Source organism: Gymnoscopelus braueri (genome assembly GCF_963280865.1).
Source record: "Gymnoscopelus braueri genome assembly, chromosome: 4".
Lineage (NCBI taxonomy): Eukaryota > Metazoa > Chordata > Actinopteri > Myctophiformes > Myctophidae > Gymnoscopelus > Gymnoscopelus braueri.
The window spans coordinates 30,466,768-30,479,530 of NC_137605.1; the positions used below are offsets into that span (position 1 = coordinate 30,466,768).

A 12,763-nucleotide genomic window follows, 5' to 3' on the forward strand; every position below is an offset into this window, starting at 1 on the left:
GATAAGCATGACAGGGATGTGCATCATCAAACCCAGAACAATAAACTGCAAATGAACAGGGTGGGACTGTTGATAGACATTTGGACTGTTGTGAGTTTCCAATCCCTGACTAATCCCTGACTTTTCAGTTACAGATGTTACTACTACCTTAAAGGAATATCCCAAACAATTCTTATGTTCTCTCAATTACTCACCCCATGAAGCCTTGAATACATGAAGATGTTTTTGTTTTTGTCGCTTTCCTGAGCCAATAATCCAATATTTGACTAACTGAAGTTAATAGGATACCAATCTTAGCAAGAGCAATTCTATATTTAAAACATCCTCTTTGAACCTGGATCATCATAGGCCTCTCAGTGAGAGTTGTTTTGGTGTTTTTATTATTCTTTTATATAGTTTTGCATTGGTCTCCTACCACAGCAGCGTCACTGCGTCAGCCTATATTGGGATTATTGGCTCAGGAATGCGCCAAAAAAACGTGTATTCAAGCTTTGTGGGGTGAGTAATTGATAGAAAATAAGCAATTTTTTGGGCGAAGTGTTCCTTTAAAAATAATAATGGTAAAACAAAATATAATAAATTCGGTCTGGTAAAAGCAGTAGAAGTAGCTTTAGTACTTACAGTAGCCTACAGTGTCCTATCCTCCAGCTCATTGTAAATAACTTGGAGTGTTGACCAGTAGATGGTGCTAGACCTTCATTGGTGTCATATCATGCCCAGGCCATGTATCAACCATTTTGTGATATGTGTAGGCCTGTTTATAAACAGTACAGTTGATTTTGTAGGCCCACATGCAGCCTTGTTCTTTGCAGTATTTTCTAGTTTTAGCTGTACTTTGTTTACACACTCATTGTTAAAAAATATCATTTTATCATATGGGTTGTCATCAAACAGCTGCTACTCTTTCTATTTTGTCTACTGTCAATCAGTGGTGTAAAGTAACTAAGTACATTTACTCAAGTACTGTACTTAAGTAAAATGTTGAGGTACTTTTACTTTACTGCAGTACTTCCAATGTTCAATACTTTTACTTCTACTCCACTACATCTCAGAGACAAATACTCCACTACAATTATTTGAAATCTTTAGTTACTAGTTACTTTGTAGATTTTGATTATTATTACAAAACATACATTAGCCACTTCAGCCCTATTATAAATTTCGGTCATTTGAAAATAGCCGATCTACAAGCTCACAATGCGCTTGTAGATCTGCTATTTTCAACAGATTTGTATACATTTGAAATTGAAATGGGACATTCTGCATAATTAGTACTTTTACTTTTGGTACTTTAAGTACATTTTGATACCAGTACTTTTGTACTTTTACTCAAGTAAATTTTGAATTCCGGACTTTTACTTGTAACAGAGTGTCTACATTGCAGTATTTATACTTTTACTTAAAACATTGTGTACTTTTTCCACCACTGCTGTCAATATTTTAAATCAGTTTGAGCTACAGTACATTAGATTTAGGGTCGCTGACAGCTTAAAGTAGTACATACATCTATCTCAGACAAATGAAATGCTCAAGGTGTATACATCATTTGAATACTTTATTAATGCATTTCGGTCATTTGAAAATAGCCGATCTACAAGCTCACAATGCGTCGCATCGCTTGTAGATCTGCTATTTTCAACAGATTTGTATACATTTGAAATTGAAATGGGACATTCTGCATAATTAGTACTTTTACTTTTGGTACTTTAAGTACATTTTGATACCAATACTTTTGTACTTTACTCAAGTAAATTTTGAATTCCGGACTTTTACTTGTAACAGAGTGTCTACATTGCAGTATTGATACTTTTACTTTACAGAAGGGTCGCTGACAGCTTAAAGTAGTACATACATCTATCTCAGACAAATGAAATGCTCAAGGTGTATACATCATTTGAATACTTTATTAATTTTCACTGCACATGTTCAGTCGAGGGAAAACACATGGCATTATGGATTTGTTACATGAATATCTATTGCACTATAGATATCTGTTATTTAAAAATACATGATGTGTGATTATGAGGCGATATTAGACTGATATGACACCAATATAAATCTATTTTTAATAGAGTTTGGTGTGTTAATTTTAAAATAAGATATATCAAGACACAGAATTTTGGCACACACACACCATGTACAGTATTTGACATTCAAAACCCCCAGAGCAAACAAAGCACAATCCACTTAACTCGACATAGATTCATTTACAGCAGATGGCGTGATTTACCAAAATGGTTTCCTGAAGGCATTATATCAAGATCTTGCTTTGAGGGAGATTAGCCTTTATCATCAGACTGGGCTGTTGATAATAGATGGCAGTGGATGATAAGTTTGATGAGTTTGATGCGTTAGTCACATGAATGTCTACCTATGTCAAAGCAAGGACTTGAAGATAGATGGCGTCAGCAATTATTAACCACTATCAACCTGGTGCCCCTATTTTGGACATGTCATTACAGGCAAAAAGGAAAACAAAATAATAATAATTGTCACAAGATTACTTTATATGAGCCACACACGGGTGTAGCTTTGAAAACGAAATGACTTTTTTGTCTATTGGCCACAGTGTCTGGTAAACATTCAGAATCACCAACCACTCTAGTAATTCTACCTGTCATGTTGGCATTTAGAATTGAATGGTAGTAGGTATACAGTAAGGTAAAGTTGATACATTTACCAGTGACAGTCCAAATCTACCAGCATTTGGCTGTCGCCCTGGTCAAGGATGTTAATTAGATGAGGGGTCATTTCAGAGGGACATCAGCCTGAGCACTGGGGCTACTCCCGTAGGAAAACCATAAAGGGCCAATACAATCAACAATGCATGGCAACAATTCATCGGTCTTCTTAACAACACACATGACACCAGGTCATCAATCTTGTGTAGTATTGAAACTAAGCTTGTTTCACACAACAGTGCAGGGCAATGCAGGTGCATTTGCCCAATTAGCCATGGCTAGCACAACCGTTTTACCGGTGGCAAATCTAACGTACTCTTTAGTTCAGAGCACAGTTGCACAGATACAGTAGTTGTACTGTAGGAACAGGCATAACACGTAATTATATAATATGGCCTGTACAGTATGTGTGTGTCTACAGTATGTGTGCGTGTATGTGAGATGTGAGGAAAATCCATCTAAAGAATGGTGTGTGGATTTGATGAACAACCATCCTTAAAAAAAAGCAACATGAGCGATAAGTGTTAGGTGGATGAGGGGCTTAACATAGCTTAGTTTTGGCATCAGTGCAATGCAGCAAGCTGATCCCTTAGATCTGAAGACGGCAACACACAACCAACCACAAATAGAAAGAAAAAACAGACAGGTCGCCCTCATTAACTAAGAGATTTATGTTATAGTTACTATCTTGTCATATGTAAGGTATGCTCATTATCTACCTACTGATCTACTGATAAGAGGCATATTGGACAATTCTTAGATAGGGTATACTTGGGAATAGATGTGTTCCTGATGATCTGAAGGCTCATGCCTTGATAATGTTAGCGTCACAAGCTGACTTAGTTGTTTAAATATCATACCCGCTGCAGTGGTTAGCCTAGCGTGGCCAGATTTATATGACATTATTCTAGATGTTAATTTTCCAAACTCTCGAGAGCAGGCTAATCCACTGAATAATTCATTACAGAGGAAGCTTACTGTACTTCCTCAATCAGTTTATTAGTATGCATAAGGTTTGACTTAGACTTGTGTATATGCTTCAGCAATCTGGGAACACACACTGTAAAAAAGATCTGTCTTGAGAGATTAATGCTTCAGCGATACAACAACTGTTGTTTAGTAATTGACCATGTTTACAAGGTGACATTTTGTTTTTATGTCATACCCGGACCCCGGCGATATATGGCATAAGAGAAAAATGGCCGTCATGTGAATATTGTCAATGATTTGTCTCTCTTGTCTCTCTCTCTGTGGTTGCTGTTTGTTGTGGTTGCTATTTTACTCTACTATGGGATCATATTGAAATCTATCATGCCTTTTGTTTCGCAGCATAGATAAAAGTATGAAAAATAATACTTCTTAGCCTGTTACATAGCTCTAATTTCCCTGTGGAAAGAGGCGAATGCTTCGCAGCCCGTGGTTATGCATCTTGTTATAACTATGGTATAAAACTCATAACCATCAAGATAAACTGGCACATACATAGGCAGCAAAGGTAGGATTCAGCATTGGCAGAGCATAAAATACAAACATACTTCACTGTTATAATTACAGTACCACAAGCCTTTTTCTCCTGGCACGCTACAAAATGCAGCTCTATTGTCTATGCAACTTATTTTAGCCTCATCTGCCCTTAAAATTATGACTTAATAGTAATGGTTACTGAAAATGCAGTAGTGAAATGTTTGTCTGATACCATCTGATAAAATGATATGCACTGCAAAAAAGATGGCCTTGAGTCATTTAATCTCTTATTCTGTCTTAATATCTAATTTATTGTTACAGTTATGAAGAAAACTGAGTTAATTGCACTCCACTACGACTGCACGGAAGAGTGATCTGCCTTGTTTCAAAATAGTGTCACTTGATGCGTAAATGTTCTCGTGTACATGACAGATTTTATTTGATTTATTTTGTTTTGCTGGATAAGAAGACTGGATTTTGGAAGTTGGATTTTAAGACTGAATTCAACCTTAAATGACTCACATTTGTTGCAGTGCAAAAACTGCCTTGTCTGAGGAGGAGGTGCTGAGACACAGTGATGTTCGAGAATGAGCTCACGCCCATCCGCCTACTTCCTGTCAAAAAGCTGACACTTTCTTCTTGCTGATTTGGAAAAGACTTGGCTGCACCATTATTAGTTCCAAGTCTAACCACATCTGCAGTATTCTGCTTCAACTGCAAAATTGTGCTTAGGGGTACATGTCCCAGAAGTGTTAAGGCTTTTTAAATCTCAATACCAGACATTCTTTCTAAATACTAGTGAGCTATATTGATGTCCAACAAGTCCGACAAGATGCATGTTTAGATGTAAGAGCAGTATTAAAGGTTTACATATTCACAAATAAGCACAATCAAGTAAACATAAAAATAAGTAGAGAAACAGTAAAAATAATTGGCCTGGTATTGGGTTTTTCTTTGCCCAACTCATTGGATATGTATCTTTTTGAGTCAGAGGCAAGGTTCGCAAAGCACTTATTGTGATATGAATCTAGATAAAAACTCTCATGACTTCATTTCATAGGAAGCGACCCCAAGCTTAAAAAGCCAACTTCTTAAGTTTGAATATTATGTATTTTCCAAGTTCTAATACATATAAATCTTTATACAGCTGCAAAGTATGTTGTTTTATCATTGAAAGTAATGTTTTAATCATCCATTTACTAGTACTGTAGTTTGGGGACTAGAAGTAAAATTTGTTCAAAATTGATATGATAAATTGAAGGACCAAAAGGAAAGCAAATAGTGGTCACCGTGCAATCCAAACCCTGTACCTCAATGCTGTGCGAACCTAACCCGGTAACAGTGACCCCCTGCCTTTCCTGTTAGTGGGAGCCAATAAGGATGAGGGGTTAGCTTTAGCAGCATTAGCTTTAGCTGCAATTACAGGAGCCAAAGGGTGGCTGCAGCGAGCAGGAGAGAAGACCCCAAGGTCGCAGCGAGGGAGGTGGCTAGGGCCCCCCCATTGTATACCAGCCTAAAGGAGATAACCTCAACCTTAAATCCATCTTCGGTAGCCATGCAACGGAACACACCCTCCTTAAGGGGTGTGTCCACAGCTGGCCCCAGGACACAGGAGTCCCCGGAGAACAGGCAGGGATAGTTCTTGATGCAGTTGTCCTTCTCCCAACGGTACATTGCATGGAAGGAGCGTACAGGGCAAGGGAGGAAGATAGATGTGTTTGACTGCACCACCACCTCCCTGGGCGATGTTCTGCGCTGCTTCAGTGCTGAAAAAAGGCAGAAATCAAGAATGATTTTGAGGAATTAGATCATCGATCATCGAAAAATACAGAAAGTATACAGTAAAATGCGTCTCTTTATTAGCTAACTGTAGCTCCTAATTTGGAAAACAAGGCTTGGCATAGCTGCCAACCGTAGGCGGAGAATATTCTTTATTTGTAATCTTTGGCAAGTCACCATGGTATCTGGTTGATGAAAAATAAGGAGGACTTGAAGAACACAACACAAAGTTATCACAATATGGTTACTAATACTACTACTATTTGGATACAGGCCTGATGGGACACAATAATCCATTCTACATGCTTTTAGCTATGGCACATCCTGTGTACCTTCATGAACCTGGATAACCCCTTATGGTTTTGGTGGCCTTTCCTCTAGCACCACCATTAGGCCAAAATGTGCACTTGCACACAAGATATCTCTAAATCTAATGGGCCATGAAAATAACCTTTCTATATTTGGTGACCTAGCAGCCTAGCACCACCCTTCAGCTAATTTCCAGATGGGTTTAGGAGCAGTCCAGACTCTAGGGGATGCTAGCAGGGAATTTGGACTCTCAGCCCTATTTTGGGGTAGGATGCGTGAGGCGTGCAATAGGTGAATTGACAATTTCCGGGGGGCAATGTGGCATATTTATCCCTGCCGGCATGTGTGGGTGTGTGAGGAGAGGTGCAGTTATGGGTGTATTGTTTGCAAATCGAATTGAAATTGAAATTAGGTGGTCAACAAGGAACACAATTTACACCGTCCACCACCCACCTTGTTTGGACCAGATCTATACTGGCATATAGTGAAGTACAGGCTCTTCCATTGCTAGTTATAGCACATTTTATTATTGCCAGAGATGTACTGTATGCAGATGGTGTAGGTGTATCCAAAATCACACCCTCTTTATTTACAAATTATGCTTGTCTGTTTCGCTTTGTTATGAATCCCTCAAGCTGGAAAACATATGAATATGTAATGTTTCTATGCATTCTAACCCACACGTGACAAAGGTTAAATGCTTGTATCCAGCACAATTGTTGTGCACCACAACACATGGAGACTATTGAAGGCATGTGGTGTTTATCCTTTCCAAAATGCTTACTGATTGGTCAATTGGGTCGATTATTACACACACTGCCTGGTTCGGTTTCATATTCCAGTGTACCAACCCCATTTTATAGACATTTGTCATGGACAGATCACATGGACAGGTGCACAGATACAAATAAATGGCTGCTGCAGACCTCCTACTGTAGACGTCTGTGGATGTCTACTCAGAGCAACAGTTCAAACGGCTTTATTTCGCCTTTATGTCGGTGAAGACAAACAATGCTTTTAATATCTTTAAAAGAAGTCCAGCGCGCTTCAGCCAGTAGAAGGGCTCGTCAGTGCTCAACAGGGACAACTTACATCAAAGAAAATAATAATACCTGGACATTTCAGGAGAGACTACCCAAATAAAACATACTGGAGCACTCAACTGGTCTGCACGTGTATTATTGTTTTGCAGGGGTGACTGACGTTTCGACTTTGACCAGTCGAGTGCTCCAGTATATTTGATTTGGGTAGTCTCAGGTATTATTATCTTCTCTGATGCTTTTAATTTAATATCTCTTCTATCATTCTCTAGCCTCATGTTTCACTTGCTCCACACACACACACACACACACACACACACACACACACACACACACACACACACACACACACACACACACACACACACACACACACACACACACACACACACACACACACACACACACACACACACACACACACAGAGAGAGAGAGAGAGGTTCAGGATCTTTCAAAAGTCAATCACTATAGGTGGACATCTGCTCATTGTCTGCATTTGAGCCGCGTAGCGGACCAAAAGTGGACCCTGAGCAGACATCCGATTATTACTGTAGGTTCATGCAGCAGACATTTTCTGGACATCCACCCATGTAGTTTATATGGCAACTATGAATTGAGCTTAGAAATGCGTCTCATAAGGTTTGATGTGCTGTAGATTCATTGGCGTCACTTCACCTCCTACACAAGAACAAGCATACCGTTGCATTGAGCACAGCACACTTCTCTTAAAGATAATGTAACATCATTTGATTAGTCATGATTGAATCCACCTGCAACACACACGCTATAATATATTCCCCCAGATAAATCGGCCTATTCCAACCCACCTCACCACTTCACCACGGGTACTCCGTCCTTCTCCAGTCCAGAAATTACCAAACGTCTGTCACCATGCCCCACCCGCCACAGCGTTGACTGCACTTCATGCCGGTTCGCCCGTTCCCCCAAAATAGGGCCCATATAGTCTCAAGAAAACCCATCAAACACAGAACTCTAATACACATCTTGCCAGGTGATAATTTTACCTGAATAGAAAAAGTCGTCATTATAGGACTTCTACTGGCTTGATATTTGGATGCTGCAGAGGTAAAGTCATTGTATCATGCATTGCTAATACATGATACCTGACCTAACGTTCCATTGTTGAAAGATATATGGAAATTATAACAGCTTTCTCTTTACAGTGTATCTTCTCATCTTGAACTTTTCTTGAGAAAGATTCAGGGTTGCTAATTTATCAGTACAGACAGGCATGACCATTGCAACGCTGACACAACTGGAGAGATGTGTAATGGAAAAGAGAGATCTCTCATGAAGATACCTACCCAGTTAGATCAGAGAAACTGCCATGAATAGTCGCTTATAGAACTTGGCTTTTGTCTTGGAAGCAGGGCAAGCTTTGATATAAAAATAACTCCCTACTGGCTTCTGGGGCACAGCTCAATTATATGATAATCATCTCTGGACTGTGGCTCCTCAGAAAAGTTCCCTTTTTTGTTTAATTAAGATAGCATAGGGCATGGAGAAAAAGAACCTAATACTGTACTCACCAGCAGCTCCACCACAAACAGAAGCATTTGACTGGTCCAGATGCTGCATGAATGTCCTGGAAGATAATAGAGAGAAGAAAATTAGCAGTAAAAGCTTTACAAATGGAAGGCTTTCATGTCAAAATCATACTCAGAATTTATTACGCTCAATTTAAAACATACAGTGATAAATCATTCTATAATGCGAATAGAAAGGCACAAAAGAGGCACAGCACACTGTACCCAGTGTTAAAGTGTACATAGTCCTATATTGGTATATCAAGTTTAATTCCAAACCCATGATAAAACCATTCCAATCCCTCTCCAACCCCATGACACATTTTCAGAAGTGCATAGCTCTGCCAAAATTACAATGATGCCTATCGCACTCCATCGTACGATGGTGCCCTGTTCCAAAAATAGAAGATCTACAAGTGCACAGCACATCACATCATGGCTATTTTTGATACGGGACACTGTCGTATGACTAAGTATAAATCAGGCTTGAGGCTGCTTTGAAGATGCAATGTTTTTAGCTGACGGCAGCGATTCACTTCTTATGAAACTGCTTGGGAGTGCGCTGAAAGAAAGGACCCGCGACCCTTCCAAAAACAAAACGCAATCTTGGCTGCATATTAAACAGGCAGGCTATTATCAGTCCCTGCAAACATGTAACAGCCCCACAGACACCAGTGACATCATATCCCATCATACCCAGTGGTGATGTTGTATCCCGAGGGGATCGCTAGGCACTTCCTCCTGGCCTTGTCCCAGCCGCAATATGGATCGCGAGAAAGGATGCACTCCCTGCATGTGTCTCCATAGCGACCACAGTCAGCCAATGGCAGTCGCTGGACCTCCATCGCCGTGCCAACATAAAGGTGGCCCTAAGAAGCAATGATGTAATGCCAGATGTACATGTTGCTGAAATGTTTAATAAGATATATGAAAGATACTGTATACAGATTAAAGTGATGATAGTATAACTGTAAAGACACACACTAATGCACACTAATTTAAACTAAAATGATAACTAATAAACTCCAAACTAATTTAAAGTGTCCAATTCATTCAAATAAGCATACATAAATGATTGATTTAATGGCAACTAAAGTAATGAAATGTGAGTACTGTAGCATAGAATGTTTTACATTACTTTTTGGGAGTCGATGGCCATGTTTAAAACGGGACCCTCGTTGTGAAACAGAGAATACTGGGCAATGATGAAGGCCTCGTCGCTGGTGTGAATAACTTTCAGAACTTTGCCTTGTTCTGTTGAAAAAGAGGAGATGAGTGATATAGTTTGTAAACAGGAAAAGAGGGGAAGTCCGCACACCGTTTGAGCTCCCAGTGGAAGAGTTTTAGTTTATTGTTAGGCAACGTTTCGACTGTAACCGTCTTTTCCTGATGTACGTACTGTATTGTTGTCCAGCACCTGATTAATTGTTTTACGATGTGCGTGCTCCTCGTTCCTTCAGTTTGTAAACAACCTCCAAGCAAGGCTTGATTCCATCTACATCTACAGTATGTACCAGTGCTTGTTGGTGATGGTGATTCTTTTGTTTCAGAGTAAAGCCTGATTTACATCTATTTCCAACATGCCACGTTGATGTGTCACCCTTTTTTCATATTGTTTTGTGTCACCAAAGCATAAATCATGCAAGTCTATTGTATTTTCATAGTTGATATATACCCATTTGACTTTTTTGAATTGTAAAAAAAACCTCTAAACTCTGATCATAAAACATTAAATAATGAATATATATATATATATATAACCAGCATACTGTTCAGACTTTTCTTCCATCCCTGAGGAAGGGTTTACTGCAACAGCTCGATGATTGAAAGTGCAAAGGCTTTACTTTACCTTATAGTCATGCTGTCTGTCAGTGAGTTACTGAAGGAAAATAATTATTTTAATATACCTGTTCTATCATTCTGTAGCCTCAGAGACAGACTGCCTCTCTTTCTTTTCACACACAGAGGTTCAAAGCCTTGCAGCAGTCAATACCACAGTACATTACACAGTAAAATCCTCATTAATTTAACGTATAATCTGCTACTTTTAACTGCTGCATTGTATATGTTTTTCCTTAAACCATGCACCTTATGCAATGCATCTGTCATTACATCTGCTGCTATTTTTATTGCCTCCTCCCAACTTATGTATATATCATGCACCTTATGCAGTAGGGGTGTGCCGATATATCGTCCCGCGATATATCGCGATACGTTTTCGTGACGGTATGTATCGTTTTCGAGGGAAAAAAAATATCGTTTTGGGGGAAAAAACGGCTATTGTAGCTGAAAAGCTACAAGTTTGCATGTCTGAATAATGCAAAAACAGAATTATTTGTTTGCATTAGCTTTTTTTCTCCCCCTATATATTTTCATAATAAAAAAGTGCGTATCGAAATCGTATCGAAGTTGTGAGCCCAATATCGTATCGTATCGTTTCGTGAAATTAGTGTATCGGCACACCCCTATTATGCAGATATCTTCACACTGCCATCTTGATATCTGATCACATTTTTCTTTATCTCTTTCCACCTTTCTTGAAACTGCAATGATGGAGCATGTATGACAAAGAATTTCACCCACTTTTCTTCACCTGTAAACCTGTGATATGACAATCAAGTTGAGTTGAGTTGAGTTCAATACTGCACTAGTGTCCACCTGTCAGTTTTCCTTTGTTCCAAGCCAACATAGTAAATGGAACTGCTCTAGTGTCTAAATACATAATGTTGCTAACAGTCTGTGACTGTGGAACACACCCTAATATGTGTATGTACTGTATATGGTCTGAGTAAAACGGAATGAGTAACATTCTCCCCTCCTGCAATAAGAAGTATTGAGTTTCCCGGTGAATGCAGTGTGTGCTGTGGTTGTACAGGGCAGCTCTCAATTGGAATTGGTTATGGGCGTGTCCAATTGTATGTGGAAAAACAAACGGGGGACAAAACTATCTGTCTCATTAAGACAACTGAACAACTTTCATTGTATCCCTTTAATCCAAAGTATAGACTAACCCAATTCCCTGGCCCCTGCTCTGCTTCACACTGACCATAGATCAGATCACAGCCTCTACTACCAAACAAGCACCATTCAGGATCACGTCAATCCTCTTGAGACTGACACTGAAGATAACATTCAAGTCAAATGGAATTCATGGAAACTTGATCTAGAACGGCTCTTCGTGGCCTTGAGAAAATAATATTTACCATAACCTCCAACAGCAGACCAGGAACAATCTTAGTCTAAAAGCTCCTTAAGCGGCCCATATAGGCTGTCCTGCTCCTTCTAGCAAACTGAACCAAAGTGGTTGGACGGACCGTCCGACTGACCGACATAGCGATCCTTAGAGCCCCTGCCACAAGTGGGGCTAAATTATAAAAAGGCTTCTATTTCACTGTCCCTGGTCCAAGGACAGTCCTGTTGTTAAGACTGGTTCAGTTGTACTTTTCAAATTGGTTTGGACCTCCTTAAAGGTGCAGTAAGTTATATTAATTGTATTTGTTGTTAACCTCCCTGTCTCTCCAGCTCTTTAGTAGACAGTAAATGCATTTTCAGGTCGAGATACCAATTTTATCTAATCAGAAGAGAGAACTCATACAGCATACAGGATAAACAAGTGAAATTGAAGTGATGACACAAAGAAATGAGCAAACAAACTGGAACACTATAAAATGTATGCTGAAAATATACTGTTTTTGGCAAACTGAAAATATATTTTCTGTTTATTAAAGAGCTTCTGAAGAGAACGGGGAGACCCCTGTCATTGGACAAACACTCTATGGCAATGATACAGTCACACCATCAATCATGATGAGCTATCCACTTCTCTCAACAACAAATATTCCGATTGTATATACAAGGAGACCCTCTATCATTCCTACAGACACAGGAGACAGCTGATGAAATGTGGAACAGGGCTAACCTTGGTTTGTGAACAGCTGTCAG

At 39.3% G+C, this 12,763-nt stretch overlaps 1 protein-coding gene across 1 annotated transcript in view; it reads right to left on the reverse strand.

Moving 5' to 3' along the window:
• Window positions 1-1,923: 1,923 nt before the first annotated feature.
• LOC308083214 (semaphorin-7A) overlaps window positions 1,924-12,763 on the reverse strand; it is a 30,757-nt gene continuing 19,917 nt past the window's right edge. The window contains exons 11-14 of the mRNA XM_080425446.1: window positions 9,960-10,075; window positions 9,518-9,690; window positions 8,825-8,880; window positions 1,924-5,911 (exon numbers count right to left, since the gene is read on the reverse strand). Coding sequence (XP_080281572.1) covers window positions 5,565-5,911; window positions 8,825-8,880; window positions 9,518-9,690; window positions 9,960-10,075 — 692 coding nt within the window. The 3' untranslated portion in view covers window positions 1,924-5,564. The remainder of the gene's footprint in view (window positions 5,912-8,824; window positions 8,881-9,517; window positions 9,691-9,959; window positions 10,076-12,763) is intronic.